We start from the raw sequence: 18,542 nt of genomic DNA on the forward strand, positions 1-18,542 counted from the left end.
TATTAATCGTTGTAGTAACTAAATAAGTCAGTTTGAAGTCAATTTTCTGTTTATAACATAAAATTATATTATTTTTGTATTGTTTGATTACAATTACATGTACATGCGTAATTTTAAAACGTCTTTTTTTAGCCGGCTTGGTGGCGCAGTGGTAAAGGCGATGGGACGATCCTCCTACTGTTGCGATAGCCGCGGGTTCGAATCCTGCTGGGGCATGGTCGTAAATTTATGTTTGTGATTGTTTAAAATTTGTGAATGTTCTAGGAAAGAGTGTAAAATCCGACAAGGAAAATGATCCCAGTCACGCCAGTAACCAGGCTGGGTAAGACCGGATGTCTTCTGGGATGATTTCTAAAGTTGGTCACTCGCCAGTCGGTGGGCTTAATGCTGAGGACCGTGGTTCGGAGCCCACGTTAAACTTTAGGCCAAGTCCAGATAAACCCATAGTTGGTAAAGAGACTTTAAAATATATATATAAAAAATAATAATTTGTACATTAAGATTGTACTAATAAAAAATATGTAATATATATATATATATATATATATATATATATATATATATATATATATTAGATTATTTTTTACATTTTAGTGAGTTAATTTATTTATTTTTTTCTTTTTGGTGTAAGATATTTACACAATAAATTACACAGTTATTTTATTAAGCATTACAATAGATAGCTCAAAGAAAAGTACAGCCCGTATTAAGAAAAACAGGAATAAAGAAACAACGATTGAAAGTAAAGAATGTTCCAGGCACTGGCGCCCGATACCTAGTCTAGGTGATTTGACAGATGCTCCAACCAAATTATAAAAAAGAAAGTTGCTGCTCTATTGGGAATCGAACCCGCGACCTCCGCGTGTGGGCTTGACGTTCTACCATAGGAACATTTGCCTAACATGTTTCTACGACTTCTTATATGACATGGTTAGTGCTTAAAAAGCAAACTGAATGGCTTGGCGAAATATCTGATTATTTTATATAAAAAAATATATGAAAACATTGTACGTGCCTTTGAAATGTGAACTTGGGTCCAATGGGACCACCTCGGAAGGGCACTCTTTCGACTAAAACAAGAATTTTGGAAATCGGTCCATAACAGACGGAGAAATCGGCGAACATACATTAAAAAAAACAGCCAACATAGAACCTCCTCCTTTATTGAAGTCGATTAAAACCCCGCAATAACTTAATCCAAACTCCATTTTAAGGAAGCACCGCCCAACATCATTAATACTACATTACAAATATCAACAACATCGAGCTACTTAAATAAATCCCATTAATTACGTCAAATCGCTTCCCCACCCCCCTATACAATCGACACTTTCATTGTCTCATTTTTTATTCATAAACGATCCGATTGCGAGCGATGAAGTGTGTCTGGATATATCTGCCTCCGGACCTATTATATACATTATTTGCTCAATTATTGGCCCATTGTTCTGCCCCGAGATGAAATCCGATCTTATCTCGATCGACGCTCTTTTTTCACTCTCCTCTCTTCTATTTGGGCCTTAGGTGTCGAGTTCAACACATTTATCCGTCCGGGAGAGTGGAACTTTTGTGTCCGCCGTTTCGCCTCGGATTTTGTCACCATTTCGTTCTTCTTTTTTCTCTTCTTCGTCGGCCGTTTGTTTTCGTTGTTTTGTTTTTGCGTTAGATGACCTGGCGTATATCTTTTTTTGCAGTTGCAATAAACAGATTTAAATTTATGGCATTTATACAAGAACAAAAATATTTGTTCAGTTCCTGTAATACAGAAATACTTCTAATGAACATGAGCATTTTGTTAAATGCTTATACTTACGTTCTTAATCACTTATTTTCTTTATAATTAATAAAAATTAACACATGGGCTAAGTCCCGGACCTAACATATAGATGGCGCTAGTTTTATTCACTGCTTTTTCAGTTAGTACTAACCTTCAAAAGAAAGTTAAAACTTCATGATATTGTACTCATAAGTTTGTGAGTATTTGTGCTAAGAGTGACACTGCTTTTGTAATTTTCAAAACAATGGATCAAAAACAATGGGGAAAATACCGTTCAAGCGAAGTAATGGCTCTCTCCACTCCATCAGATACAACAATAAAACGTTTGTTTGCTGACTAAACGAAGATCGAACGAACAAACTTTTTTATCACGGTCCAGTTATCTTCTCAACAATGTATAAATAACACTCCTATTACCATCAAAATATCGAGATGACTTACCCATAAGCAGCCAGAGCAGGATCGTACGGATAATATCCTGTCGTTGGTTGTAGTCCTGCGCTGGTCCACGCTGACATATCCGCCGCCCCACTGGCGTCCTTCAGACTGTACGGGTTGCTCTGCAAGAGGAAACAAAATATGTGCATTAGAATCGAGGGACGGCTGAAAAAGGAACCACCGTTATTTGTTCAGCGGGTTTCACATCACAGAAAACCAGTTCGCGTGCGCTGATCGAAGATGGAACTTGACAGGTGACAAGTCCAGAATGTAACTGAGTGACTAGCGGTCACAGAGAGACTCGCAATAACATTTACAAAAATTATTTTACGTATGGTCGACGGTTTTCAGGTCAAGATAATATTTTTATGTGTTAAGAATTTAGAGAATTTTTATTTCAAAAATGATTAATTTATTAACATTATTCACATGTTGATTCACATACCCTTTAGACTACAACCCATTATATTTTACCAACACTTCAATGACCAAAACCCTTCGTTTTTTTGGGGTAATCTTTTTTAGGGAGTTTTTTACTCATCATGTTCTCTTGCAAAACGACAGCCCTTCAAAGCCAATAGTACCTCATATAGCTGACAAGAAAATAAACAAATACTATGGCTGAATATATATAATATATATTAATTAAATTCATTAAATGAAAATTGCACCTAATTGAGGAATTCAACCAGGCAAAAGAGACAAAATATTACAAGCCGGAAAGATCAGAAAAATATGGAAGAACTAGAAAAAGAATATGAACGAATTAAGTTAAGATAGCGCTAAATTAAAGAAAGCATATGACCTTAATAAAATGAATAATGAGCATACACTTATTTGAAGAAAGGTTCATAAAAGCAAGAGATCATCGACAGGGGTAAACTGCATACTAAATAAAAGGCTGCAACCAGACAAAATGGTCATAAAGGATATCCATCTCTAAAAATGGGATTTTTTATTGATAACGTCATTATTAGATACGCTTAGTACAATCTTAATTATAAATTAATTTATTACATTTCATTTGTACTTGGATTAATTTACCAGCAAGACGAGTGCGAGAAAATACATCAATATGTATTCCTCAATTATAAAATTATAATAACTCAAGCTATAGTTTACACAAAAGGTATACACCTTATATAAGTTCGTATGGTTTTGTTCGCTTCAATCCCCTGACATCCTGCGCGCTGTCCAGCAGTTGTATTGCTTCCACGTTAGTACGATTTAGTAATCTTATTTCGTGTTTCAAGGCGAAATCTTAGATAATTTCGCAAATCCATTTGATTTGCAGGTCATCGTGAAGTTCTTCGTTGGCTACGTAGCGATAGGCATTGGTAATCAATCGAAGAAACATGTTGTGACAGCGTTGGATGACTAGCTCATTTGAATTTGTAGTGCAACCCCATATTTGCATCTCATAGGTCCAAATTGGCTTTATGATCGTTTTATAAAACAACCTCTTTGATTTTAGATCAAGTTGAGATTGTCTTTCGACTAACCAGTATATTTGTTTTATTTTGGTTCTGATGTGTTTTGCTTTTTCTCTAACATGATGTAAAATGGGAATGAATAATGAAACAAACAATACTGACGTGTTTTTATTCTGTATTTTACCAAGTAAGAAAGAAAGAAGACATACTCTTGAATTAATTTTTGATATATTGGTAAAATGGTACTGTTTCTTCAGCAGTTTTCTTTCAAGTATAACATATCAGACCTATTAATTAATTTTAAGGGATGGTGTACAATCACATCAGTTGCATTTGGAACTAACTTTATGTTGAAGCTTCACTTTTCAATACGTGTTGAAACCTTTTCAAACCCTTTTTCAGTACGTTGTTCAGACTGTCTGAAATTTGTACCGAGTAAATTCCAATATGATGAAAAAGGCTGCTGCTGAAGGCCCTGGTATACTGTGTGAGACTTATGGTAACCATGCTCCGTCGTTTTCAAGACGTGAATACTGATTTCAGCGTTTTGGAAGTGGTGATTTTAACTTTTTGCTCCTTCTGATTGTTCTACATATGAGCCGTGAGTGTAAATACGGGGTTGCAGCGTACCCAAAACAAAGTTCTACGATTAATTATCAATGCTTATCGCTACGTAACCAACGGAGATGTACGATGACCTCGAAATCAAATGAATACACGAAAGATTTCGCCTTGATGGGAAAGATAGGAAAAGCAGCGGCTATCAGTGGATAATACTTTGAATAAAATACATTTTAGCAGCTTTAAATTTCAAAAAAAAATCCTTTAAAATTAATTTTAAGGCCTAATAGACAAAAATAATCTTGAGGAAATGAGCAGTTAATACCATAAATTTATGAATGGTTGGAAGTTAGACGAGACGAGACGTTCAACTGTTTCGTTTTTCATTGAATTTAGCATCGTTAATTTATCGATATTCAGTTGTGTCGTCGAGAAAAACAAAAGCGACGTGTCTAATTGATTTGTAGAAGAAACAAAAGAGTCGAAAGCGTCCCGGGGGAGAATAAATAATCGCCAACGCGCACCAGAACCGGCGAATGAGCGAACGGGCTCTGGCGAAAATAACAGCCGAAGATTTTATGCTCCTTTTTATTATTGTACTAAAGGCTTTATATGCCGTATGCGCTTTTTATTGCTGCTTTATTTAAAATTCTAGTGTCCGATCTGAATGTCCGATTTTACTGTTCGTATATTTATCGCCGAGTTCCGAGGTGTGAAACGATCCCGTGTTGTTATGTTGTTTGTTGTTGTTTTTTCTCTCGTTCTCTCTCTCTCTCGTCATCGGTCGCCGATAAAAAATGCACGTTTCAATTAAATATTTGGGACCGGGACGGCTTTTACCGTCGCCGTTTCAATTTATTTCCATCGATAGTTAATGATTTGAAATATCCCAGCCGCATAGTAAATATTTATTATTTTTTGATACTGTGTCCACGGTACGTGTTTAATTTTATCGAGACAAATCTCTGGCCAATCAATTTTAGTTTATTTACAACACCATCCGATGAGAGGAATACGATCAAGCTTTATTAATTGAAAAAAAAACCAAAGCTCAGGAGGAACACGATTTTATCAAGAAACAATTAAACGTAAAGTGGCTTTATCTCTCACTATATATATTATAATCAAAAACACCTTTTGTTTCACTATGTGGTGTAGGTGTATATTTTTATTTCATTCTTATGCCATATTCAGTCATCTATTAGAAATAAGTTGAAAAATGTTTGTCACCCAAAAAACAACAAGAAACAACCTAAAATAACTTAATTATATTTTTACAAATTTCATTAATTTATTTGATTTCCTGGTCATGCATTGGATTATTCACCTATGAATCTTCCAATATTAGTGTTAAACAAGTGAACAACAGTCTAACTACAAAGTAATGTCTACTGCAATGACTTTATTATCACTATTCAACAATTATTTCAACTATTATCACCATTCAACAATCGATCAAGTGAAAGCCTACTATTGTCAATAGACGTAGTCGTAGCTTTTGGAACGAAAATTTAGAGTTTTCCGTTTTCTCGGCATTTAAACATATTTCGGCCGTACTACCACTCATGTATCTACTCTATACAGTTAATATCCTAACGACAAAAGTCATTATGGTATATCTCCGCCTAGAACTATAGGAAAAGTACAAGTGGTATTCATGAAGACCCACAAATGGACTAGAGACTGAAAGATGCATCTTACCAGCTATATTTAACATAATTATATCTCTCGAGGGGTGCCCAATTCCTCAAACAGATTCAGCGAAATACCTCGCCATCGATTTCGATGATAGATTAAATTGAAAACATTAAGTTAGACAAAAAGTTGACCAGATTGTACTCAAAAAACTGTACTGCCTTATCAGTCAATTAAAATGACAAATACGGTCTTGAACTAAAACATCAAACTGGCTAGTAACCTCAACTACTAATGCTTATCGTTATGTAACCAATGAAGAACTTCATAATAAACTCAAAATCAAACGGATCTACTAGATTATCTAATATTTCGCATTAAAATATGAAAAATCACTAAATAACAGCAATATAGATGTAATATATACTGATGTATTTCCTACACTGATTCGCCTTCACTAAATTAATTAACATTCATTCTCTAGATGCTGGGTAATGCTGAAGTAACTCATTCTACCCAGGTAAGTACAACAATACTTAATTTAAAATTTCAATATGTGGAAGGAGGAATAACTTATGCGGTACTGCCCGCAAACAATGTTTTTGGTCTCGATGATGTACAGCGACAGTTGAAAGCCGATCGAGAGAGTCAATAGTGTGTCGGATGACCGATACGACCGACACATTCGTACAAAATGAAGCGATTAATGGAATCGTTAGTTATCCTCGTTATCAATTACCTTCTTCAAAATCGTACGGTGAAGAATCGACGTGACTTGAAATTAACGAAAACCGACTAATCATCTTGAGAAATCAATTAATCAATTTACAGTTGGTCGGGCGAGATGCGTGTCCGCTCGTTGGGCGAGACACAGAAACACAAAACAAGCGACGACAAAAAGCTGCCAAAATATGCCGCGCCATATACAGAGTGTCGACGGCTAAAAAGCGCACTTCTCTTTGCAGGTATGCGGTCCCGACATTCCGCTGTTTGGATATGTAGTTTCCTCGTGCATTGAGTTTTTCGTCGATGTATAATTAGGTCCAGTTATTCATTATTCCGTCCGATTACAGTGGCGCATCAATTGTGGTTTCGGTTGATCTCGATGCCGGAGCGTCCGACGCGAACCAACGATGGTGAATCGGATTGGCCGTGCGGAAGTTGTTTGAGTTGATATACGACACGACGGTGTTAGGTTGACTAATAAAAAAGATGGCGGCCGGTCAGGACAAGAGTCGACGGTTGCATGGGGGCGCCCCCGTGGCGTTTCCGATCCAAGAATCAATACCCTACACGGTAATTTGTTGAACGCAAACAAGCGTACGGGACACAATTACACGGTATTGGTGTCCCACGCGGGACCGAGCTTTACTTTATGAATTGTTGGTCAAGCGATCGGCAATTGTACATTGACAACCGGCCCACTCGATGTTTAAAGCTGTCGATGCGTTATCTATTAAACCGGTCGATTAAATTTCAGCTTTCCAACAGTCCTACGCGCCCAGGAAAAATCCCATATCGGTACGGTGTCGCACAAAAGGCTTTATCTCCGTGGTTAAGAACCACTTCGGTTTTGTTTTCCGTATCTCGCGCCTCAATGTCCTTTTAAATGTCTCCGTCGGGGACATTTCGAAAAAACGTGGACGTAACTTCGCGCGTATCAATCTTCGGCGTTCGTCTATTTGCATTAGGTCGCGATAAGTGTACAAAAACGCGCAGCATTCTCGCGGATTGGCTCCGCAGAGTTATGAGATCTGCGCGGACGGCCCGAGAAAAACAGTAAGATTCCTGCGGAGCGTTCGATACGTTCTTGGCGTGTGTTAAAAGGTCCGCACAGTGGCGTAACGCATTTCAAACATTTGTTACGGCACCTTTCTTACGAATATAAATACTGTGAATTAATTTTTGAGGGTTTTGCGAAGAGAAACACACTCGGAAGAGACACACTTTGGGAAATGCTTATGGAGTCAGAAAAGTTCCTGGACTGATAAATAGATGGCGCTACTAGAATTAAATCCATATGTTTTTTAGTTTATTGCTTTTGAAGGGAAAAAATACAGTTAATAACGATAATGTTGGGTTTCGCCCGTTATTTCTCTTACCACTCGTGAAGCATTCATTCAGAGTTTGTTTAAACCGTCGCAGAACAAGCATAAGGCATTAATATAAGCAGACTTAGCATGTAAACTGATCAATACATACGCATCTCAGTATTTACACGCAAGCAACGTTATCAACATGCAATAAGATTTGTACTATGTTGCATGATCTTCGTATTATTTTGTATATACACCGTATAGAACAAAACACTAGAAAAGAAACAAGGAGACCTATTTTCGAAAACTAAAATGCCGCTACAACAATGACCATGAATAAAATTACAACGATATTGGAAGCGAGTAAACACGCACTATTTTCTGTCAACAACAAAAAAAATAACGAGACCCATTTACGTTCGAAAAGTAGTACTGCACAGTAAGAATGCCGAAAAAATATCGATATTTTTATATAAGAGGTATCGATAGTTGTAAATGAACGATATCGTAATTAAAAACCTAAAATTTTTCGAAGGAGAGTCTAGATCTTGTTTCGTAGGGTAATATAGGGTTTTAACGAGCGTACCGGACTTTTGTTTTGAGATTTCTCACCCTCCTATATCAAGCGCATTTCGCGTGATCTCTTATTTTGTTCGCCGATATATCGATATCATTTTCCTCGGCCGACATCCCTACGGCACATAAACGGATCCAACGTTTCGAGGTCCCATCTCCGAATGCTGAATCACTGATCTGAAGTCGAACGATCAAATATTGACTCAAGGAGCCTCTCAGTCAGCTGGAAGTGTCCCGAGTCAAAAGCGCCGCCCTTATCGATATACCCGCATTATCGTTGTTTATTCTCTTATCTGGTACCGTGATTGACTCGATTGTCGGCTCGCAGCTATCGACAACAAACACCCGATCGTACTCTCAGTTTATCCGTATCAACGTCAAAATGGCGGGGCGTTTGATCGTCAACCCGACATTGACAGCGGACTGCCAAGATTACAACTAGATCCTCAACAGTCTGTGCGCTGTCGATTTGTGTGTGTACGATAATATTTGACGAATTATCCAAGTTCATCGACAGATGAATTTTTTCAGTTACTTTTACGTAATCAGTATATGTTTTCGATCAAAAATTCCACTACGTTGAGATAGATTTTATATTGGATATTGAATATCATCTTATTAGACACAAAGCAGAGCAGGTCAGGCTCAGAATCGGAAACTGTACTGTTTAGTCCGAAAATACTCGCAACCTGTCCTGTAGGATTAAAGAGATTGGATTATACATCAATTATAAATCCTCGTTGGACTTATGGTGAAGCCCATTTACCTAGAATCAAAGAGATTTTGACCTTATGGGGTTGTACTAATACATCAGGCGGACTAGTAATCCAACGATGGCAAAACAAAGTTTTTCGATTACTTAACAAGACTTATCGGTAGGTCAGGCTCTCTCTGTAAAATCATTTACGATCTTATCCAAAATTCCATCTTAAAATATGAAATCCACAGAAACGTCAATGCAACACAACTACTGGACAACACCGAGGAAATCAAAAAATTAAAAGCAACTAAATTACATGAACTTGTATAGTATATAAGCATTCCTATCAACTTTAGCTTAAGTGTATATATATATATATATATATATATATATATATATATATATATATATGCTTGTTTGTTGATGAAAGTATAACATCTAATGCTAATTACTTCCTAGGTATCCTTATCTAATGCAAAAAAGAACTTAAATTTGAGCAAATTATATCGGAATTCAGTCCCGAACAAGCCAAGCGATAATAAATTATAAGTAAATAAAACGCAAGATACTGAGAGTAGAGCAACATTGTTCTAAATAATACTTAAATAACCAATAACTGACAGTGGTGAACTAATCAGATTCAGCATTATTTAGATACAAAGTCGGAGTGCATCAGAACATTGAACGAGTTACTTGCAGTGATGAAGCTTCAATAGGATCGACGATAATTGTGAAAGCTAAAGACATTGGATAATATAAAACTACAAATAAAACGAATCCCTGAAAGGAGAGGGAAGAAACCGTCAGGCCAGATAGAGGAAAGAGATTATATATCTATCAATAAACAAAACTATATGGAAAGAAAAAATCACAAGATTGAAAAGAGGATTCCTGTAAATATGGTTAAAACGTCGATGAGAATACTTAACGGAAGCGGAATGGGTTCAACTGGGAGGAACATCTTTAATAATGTTTGCCATAAAATGAAATAAGCCCTAAAGATTAAACAGATTAAACTCTACGAATTAGTTGAAAAAAAGTTGGACCGGATCCAATTCCAATATCAATATTTAATGAAGATGAAATAGTGATCAAAAAGAAATCGCTTAGGTCTCATGACCGGTTTATTTGCCCGATTTAGCCCTGTCAGACATTATAGACTGATTCCCTAAACCCAATAAAATATCTTTGGGAACATCTCGCTAATTTGATTCATGATTTTAGACGAATTCACAACTGTTTCGAAGACTAAAATCAAACGTTGGCATCAATATTTGAATATATCAAAGAGGAATTTCTTCAAGACTTCCAAATTGCTAGTATTTTATTTTTTATGTTTTTTATACGCTGTTTTCTACAGCAATACATAGAGTAAAACAAAGAAATGAACAATAATTTATATAAGAATAAGAAACCCGAATGAAACTAGAATATTAATATCGAAATCTCAAGTGCTCAGAAAACAAGGCAACGTAAAAAAAACATCACATTTGCAAAACCCAATCGATCTTCTCTAGTTTCCACGATCAATTTTTTCGTTCGACATTAATGCTTTTTATCAGAAGAGATCCATCTTAAACTATTAGCACCACTCCAATCGACTAATAAGTATTCTTGTAAAACACAAATTTCCGAAAAACATTCCAATTTGAACATGTCGGCCACTCCAAAACGTTATCTCCCCGAAATCCACCGTTATCTGTTTATTCGACAAATTAATTAAAAAGCAATATCGGTCCGCAGACTGCTCCCGTAGGCGCGCGTCGAAATATTTTTTTTTTAATATAAAAATCCCAGAGTAGACCGCCGGGGAGATTTTTTCTCCCTTCTCCGGACAGAAGGTTCTTGTGGCTTATATTTCTCGACGGCTAGGTGTCATCCATCTTCTTCGAGTCACCCCAGGAGAACGGTTTCTACCCTCTTGGCTCTTTCGCACAAAAAGATTTACTCTGGCCAAATAAATATACATCATGGGCTGCTCTTTTTTTCGCCTAACGTTGAGGAGGGTGAATGTGTTCCCAGTGCCGTAACTCAATAGAAATATGGGGTGACTGTGGAAATGATTTCGTATAGTTTTGGGGGCTCAATTATCGTCTATTAATGGTGTTATTAGGAAAAAAATTATACGGTTTCCTAACCAGGGATCATTTTGACGACTTTTTACCCAGTTGCTCCAAAAGATCGTAAAAAGAGCTTTTAGATATATATTTTAAATATATATTTTGCCAACGAGGGTTTATCTGAACTACCTACAGTTTAACTTGGGTTCCGAACCATGGTCCTCGGCATTAAGCCTACGAACTGGCGAGTGACCAAGTTAGAAATCATCCCAGAAGACATCCTGTTTTACCCAGCCTTTACTGGCGTGATTGGAACCATTTTCCTTGTTGGATTTTGCACAGAAGTACCTCAAAGTTCAATCACAAACATAAATTTACAACCATGCCCCAGCAGGATTCGAACCCGCAACTATCGCAACAATAGCTGGACCGTCCTGTTGCCTTTCCCACTGCGCCAACCAACATGTCTATAATGTCTTGCTGTGCATATAGTGAGATCGCAAGGTATAGAGTAACGTTGGGAACTATCGATTGTTCAGTAACTGACTACATTTTACTATCTACAGTTTTTGTCGTTATTTTCGATTCTACTGATATAACTACTTTTTACCATTTTCCGACTTACAATTTCATTCGACTGATTTTTAACGTTCTGGCTTTGGCGTCGTAGCTGCGACCTTGGATATAGTGTGCCGAATTTATGCTAATTATTGCTTTATATGTAATATATATGTTAAAACTTTTTTCATTCAAGTTTCAACGAATCATAATATTCTTAATAATAAAACATTCCTTATTAACGATAAATAAAATTATTATTGCAATTAAAAACACTGCGTTGGTTAAATAGTTGATAAAGATTGATTGATAAGATGCGATACAAATATTTAGTGATCATTACTCCATTTCTCTTTACAATTCAGGCAAATATATAAAATATAAAAATAACTTTGCACCATGAAAATGAAAATGTGAAAGTCTTTCCTTTTTGTTTTCCAAAGAGAGTTCGAAAAGAAATATGTATACTGCCCCGTCTTACTTATGACATGGTTGAAAGAATTACTAAGCACATGTTGCAATAGAAATAGACCATTTACTTTTGTTATATTAGGTCATTGTTACTTTCCGTATATTAAAATACGATTAAATATATTTGGGATCATTATTCCATTCCTTTAGTCACATTGTCATTGTTTAAAATAAACTTACTTGTACAATACTGAGAGAGTACACGCACAAATATGACAGAAAGCTATAAAAACAATATAATAAAAATCCTATTAGAAATTAAAATCCCAAGTTTAACAAGTTGTTGTACATAATGATTATACATGTTGATTGATAAGTTTGTAATTGGCTTTAAATATTATCACGAATCCATATAAATAAATATGAATCGCTGAAATGTATGTACGCGCATAATATAACAGACAGACAGATCGATAAACGGTTTTGTTTTTAATTGATTTAAATCAAAATAGTGACAAAGATGTGTAACTGAGTTACATTCAATTAAGAGCAAATGAAGAAGGAATTAATAATTAAAACAAGCTAATCAGTCATAATAAGTCACACTGAAAAAACTAGAGAAGCTTTTAGAGAATATGTTCCTATCCATGGAAGTGGTCTGAAAACCTTAAGTGTGAAAAATTGTGGAAAAATCACCTGGCGAAGCCGGCCGATTGAGTGAGAATTGAACGGTAAAATCGTGGTCAAACCAGAGTGTTTGGTGTATTACGAACTATTGAAACCTGATGAAACAGTTAACACTAATGATTACCGACAACAAATGATCAATTTGAAGCATGCATTGATCTAAAAACGTCCAAAATTGGTCTGAAGACATGGTAAAGTGATTTTATAGCAGAATAACGCGCTATCTTATAAAACAAAACTTAAAAACCTCTTGGATGAGATATAGTATCGTACCAGCCGTACACTCCAGACCTTGCTCCGCCCGACTATCAACTTTTCGTGTTAGTGGGACACGTGCTTGCGAGCAGCACTTCGCCAATTTCCAAGAAGTTAGAAAATAGCTAGATGAATAGTTTTGCTCAAAGGACAAACAGTTTTTTTTAGGATAGCATCCATAAATTGCCTGAAATATGGGTAAGACGTATAGAATCAAACGGTTAAATACTTTGAATAAATTTTTCCATTTCCTTGAAAATTACACACAAAAGGACACTCTTACTTTTTCTCGAATTATCTGCGAAAAAAGTCTACAATCGAATAGGCCTTTCGAAAAGGGCAAATAAAAAAGCACGACTCTGGATCGGATACGGCTAGGCGACGGGGGTGGACCGATGGGGGGAACCGAAATGCACTCAAAATAAAATGTCGCCCTTTAAATCATACCTGTCAAAAATATGGAAGAAAGATTTTCCAATATACGGAGGCCGAAAGAATGAATACCAAAAGGGATTTTCCGGGCGTTCTTTTTTTTTCTCCGGGGCCGTCATCCGGCCGATTCTTTTTTGTTTTCGGGGTGATTTTTATTGGTCGCCAGACGCCATATTTCAACATCGAAGGTTCGGAACGATATATAACGATAATATTTTTCTATAGATTGCTGTGCGTGATGATGCAGTAATCGCGAGTATATATGGATACAAAGCATATTATATACATGTATATATATATATATATATATATATATATATATATATATATATATATATATATATATTCAAGATTACCTACACAAGGATTAGACATATCAAAAATTGCTGAAACTACATATAATAAAAGGCTAGATGGTACAACATATATAATATTGATGATGTTAAATCATTGATGCTTAAACATAAGAAAATATGTGAAGCTTGAAACAAGATAAAGCAATATAAATGAATGCAAGGCTCGTATTTGCTGGTGAGTACTTTATAAAGATAAGAACAGTTGAAGATCATAATGAAATAAAGTGGTCAACGATCTACATATGTCTGTACTAATCGGTAAGATAAAAAAATTGATGGATCAATGTCAGTTTTAGGCCGATTCGGTATGCAGATAAATATTAATGTTAACAATAACAAGAGAGCTCGATGCTGCGACTGACCGTTCAGTTTCCCACGCGCCAAGAATCTCACCGAACCCGTTACTTCCCATTCACCGTCCACGAATACATTTCGCATTTCCTCGCCGCAAGATGGCGCTGAGGCCCGCGCCCGAATCCCGAACGCAAGAAGGTGGATAAGTCGCGATTTCGCGTCACGTTTCCCCACGATTTCAATCCGAATCTCTAGCCGCTCTCCGTCCCGATACCGAAACACCCAATCGCATCACAAACAAACCCAAAAAACAATAATTAAATCCATTAACATGTCATAAATCGTGTAGCGCGTCTCTTCCCGTCCAGAAACCAGTTTATCAACGACTCGGACACGCCGTATCGCCCGGATTCGGTGACCGGTGACAACGGAATAACGTCCGTTGATTTCGATTCAGTGTCCCGGTGGGTTGGGTGGGAAAAACTCGGACGTTCTCATTGAATTATTTATAGAGAAACGTTATCGATTATTCGAAAATGTTTTACAAATCGATTAGACTCGTTCGAGTTATTAAAAATGTTGTTTTCGATGATTTATACGTTTCGCATGTTGTTCTAACGGTGTATGTTAGATGTCTGATTTCAAGAGAGCGACTTTTTATTGATTGCATTATTTTTTTCAGATTTAGATAAGTAATTAAAGTATTTATTAGACATTTAAATCGATTATATGGTGTTATATACAGATATTTATAGCAATGGAATTTGCAAAATACCCCTTAGTATAGTCTAGGGCAGCTATTACCTCTTTGATGATGAACATGAAATTATTGTTTAATGAAAATCGTTTTCTACGACTGATTTTTTCAGTAATAAAAGCCAGAATGAAAAAAGCCAGTTTATGAAGCTGTTTGTATATGAGTTTTGGTAAATAGCCTGGAGATAATCCACAAACTTAATTGATTTTAAATCCCAAAGAACCGAGGTTGACACAGCCGCAGAGTCTTCTTACCTTTACTATAACACTCCAGATGTTGCTGGCGAAATCGTATTTTTGGTTCACTGTTAGTAAATACATATGGAAGACCTTCGCGGACACAGCTCTTTAAACAACAGACCTTCACCTAAAATGTTGCTTATTGTATCTGTTGAGGTGGCTCTAGAGATTATAAATAAAACTTTTTCCACCATTTCAGTATAAATTTCCACAATATTCAAAACCTTTTTACCATAAAAAATAACACTGAAATACAATGCATAAATATCAACAAAAAAAAAACGATTGGAAAATAGAAAGGAAACTTTGGGATCTAGTAGATTATAAATCTGATTATTCAGTTTGAATAGAAGCTAAACCAGCAAACAAAAGTGAGTTTATTACTAATTTGGAATGGAAAATGTGGAATTCCACTTCTTTGATATGGAAAAAGTGTCTAATAAGAAATATTAACTAACTACTGATTATAGAGATCATAGATTATAGAGAATGAATAGTTGGACAAGTCACTAATATAGTGCTATATCTTCTACACCTCCTAATTTTCAGTAATAGCCACCAACATCTCAAAGTAAAATAGTTATATAATTAAAAAATCAATAATAGAAGGACAAAATTATATACTGGCGAACTATGAGGAATACCGTCTTGTTCAAAGCTCTTTAATTTAATTTAAAACCATTGAGGCACTTTTAATTCTATAAATCCAACTCCATTATACGGTCCGATATGGTTTTAACGCTTCATTTTGTATGCAAAAATTTAATTAAGTGACCGCCTGTAAATCACTCGAATATAGTGAGACTGGCGTATGCGTGTTTACCGCGATATTCCCTGAGTAAAATGTCACCCGAGTATTAGCGTAACTAATATGGATTAAAGACAAATTGCTCGAAAAAACTACGCGCACAAACACATTTTTACGAGACCACTCCGAATACCTTTTACGTCTTCTTATCGTACGTTTTAATTTGACCGCAAACGTGCCAAGAAGTGTTGCGTGCACGGCACCAGGTGCCGCGAGTTGTCAGGTTCGGTATTAAGCATCGAAAATGATAATTTTTAATTATTTTTAACGACCGCAAGCACGGCGAAACCGATGTCTCAGTCGTGTTTGGGCAATTGGTGCAAATTTATTTACACTACCGCTAACAGCAGAGTGCTTCGCTGTATAACGGACGTTGCATGATTATATCTCCATTATGATAAAATGGTGGAGGAACTCAGTAACAAAATAGTATGCCAGTATAATCATTAATTGGTCTGAGTCGTGTTTGGGCAATTGGTGTAAATTTATTCACACTACCACGAACAGTAGAATGCTTCCCCGTATAACGTACGTTGTATGATGATTTATCGATTATGATAAAATGGTGGAGAAACTCGGAAACAAAATAGTATGCTAGTATAATCATAAATTTATTGGGATTTTATTCAAATTCGTCGTACCACGGTACCGCAACGATGCCGCGACGAGACAATTCTAATTTTTAAGCCTACTCAGCACATAATTGTGGGCAGAAAACAACGTCAATTACCATGTAACATGACGGATCCCGATGCCGCGCGTCCCATCCGAAGACAATACCTAGCGGACGATTGATTCCCCGACGAAAATGCAATTTCAACGGTCTCCCCGGCTAATACGCCGTTTTGGGACCGTTGCTGACCAAGTGACGCCGGTAGAAAATGACATTCCGTTCAAAATGGCCGACGAGAATGGACGGCTTCACGGCTGACGGCCCTCCGCTGTTCACGCACCGCGAATTTCATTTAATTTTCTCGGTTTTTACCATTTGTTTTCGGTTTATGGTGGTGTGGCGTCAAGCATCATACTCGAAACATAATTGTTAAAAATGTTTGTTTATATCAGGCTGCAATTGCATCAATATTAATCTTACGTAATAATGTAGAGTGAAAAAATACAATATACATAAGGATGAAAAAGAAAAAAATTCATTTTTGCAGACAGTATAAATAAACTGTTTTGCGACATGAAATAACTTCCGGCATTACTGTGCATTCTTACTAAAGAATATACCTTATTCGAAATCAATGTTTTTTAGAGAAAGATTAATGCTACAAGCCGCAATATTCTGTAACGGATAGTGCGATTAAAGAATTGATAGAGAACATTCATAAAACCAACCAATTTGTCAAATTAGTAAACCATTCAAATTCCGAAATATAAAAGGCAACCCTTGTATTGTTTTTTTTTCAAACATCAATCATTCGGTGTTTGAAAAAAATTAATGATGTGCTACAAGATCCTGCAACGTATCATGCGACTAGATAATCACTACACCACACAATATTGATTCAAACGCATCCAAAATACATAAAATAGAATAGGCCGAATCCCCCAAACATAAAAGACAACCCTTGTATTGTTTTTTTTTTCAAACACCAGGCATTCAACATTTGAAAAAAAGTGAAAACGTAATGCAAGCAACTGAAACATACCTTGCGATTGGAGAATCTATCACTATACTGTAACATATGAAATTCTCCAAAAATACATATAAATCATGAAGGATTTATCAAAGTAAACCATTCGAATCCCAAAATATAAAAGGCAACCCTAGTATAGCGTTGTTGTAAAACAAATAATTTCTCAAATAGCTTATGCATTAGTGTATATCCATAATTTGCTGACATCACTGCTGGAACAGCTTGACAAGGATTTCGTTATCCAAAATCAATATCTTTTCAAGAGATATCGAAACTGTAGAAGAGGACATTCTGCAAGATCCTGCCACACATCGTGTGATTGGAGAATCTATCACAATGGGGCAAAAGTATTGCTGGAAATTAATCCAAAATTCGGAAAGCAATAAGACTACTTCATATTAATAAATGAACTCGAATCCCGAAATATAAATGGCAACCCCTGGAATCAATAGCGTTGTTGCAAATTATTAAAGGCTCTAAAATGTGTGTGACTGCTATGTTTATCTTGGTGAACAAATGCAAGAAAAAATTTTACTAAAAAAGCAGAGCATGAATTTCAGAGGGAAATAACAGATTATTTGAAAAGTCCGCGGCCTGACACATAGATCGCGCTACTAGAATTAAATCCATATGTTTTTAGTTAGCCTTAACTCTCAAAAGATGTGTGTAAAAATTGGCAGCTGTCGGTCATTAGTTTATGAATTATAGCATTTTGAGTGAAGCAACTTTTGTTATTGTGAAAAAAAGGATAAAAAAGAATTTCACGTGTTGATAAAATATTGCTTTTGAAGGGAAACAATACAGTTGAAGCAAAAACTTGGCTTGATGCCGAGTTTCAGGACACTACCCCAGGAAAATCAACCATCGAGGAATGCTATACTAATTT

At 36.1% G+C, this 18,542-nt stretch overlaps 1 protein-coding gene across 2 annotated transcripts in view; it reads right to left on the reverse strand.

Annotated features, from left to right (window-relative positions):
- Positions 1-18,542, reverse strand: part of LOC143204043 (homeobox protein caupolican) — a 153,004-nt gene that overhangs the window by 21,541 nt on the left and 112,921 nt on the right. For both annotated transcript variants that reach the window (XM_076416467.1, XM_076416468.1), the window contains one exon: positions 2,219-2,337. In XM_076416467.1, coding sequence (XP_076272582.1) covers positions 2,219-2,337 — 119 coding nt within the window. The remainder of the gene's footprint in view (positions 1-2,218; positions 2,338-18,542) is intronic.

Source organism: Rhynchophorus ferrugineus, unplaced genomic scaffold, assembly GCF_030347505.1.
Source record: "Rhynchophorus ferrugineus isolate W39M unplaced genomic scaffold, kcgeb_rfMv2 rfM10, whole genome shotgun sequence".
Lineage (NCBI taxonomy): Eukaryota > Metazoa > Arthropoda > Insecta > Coleoptera > Curculionidae > Rhynchophorus > Rhynchophorus ferrugineus.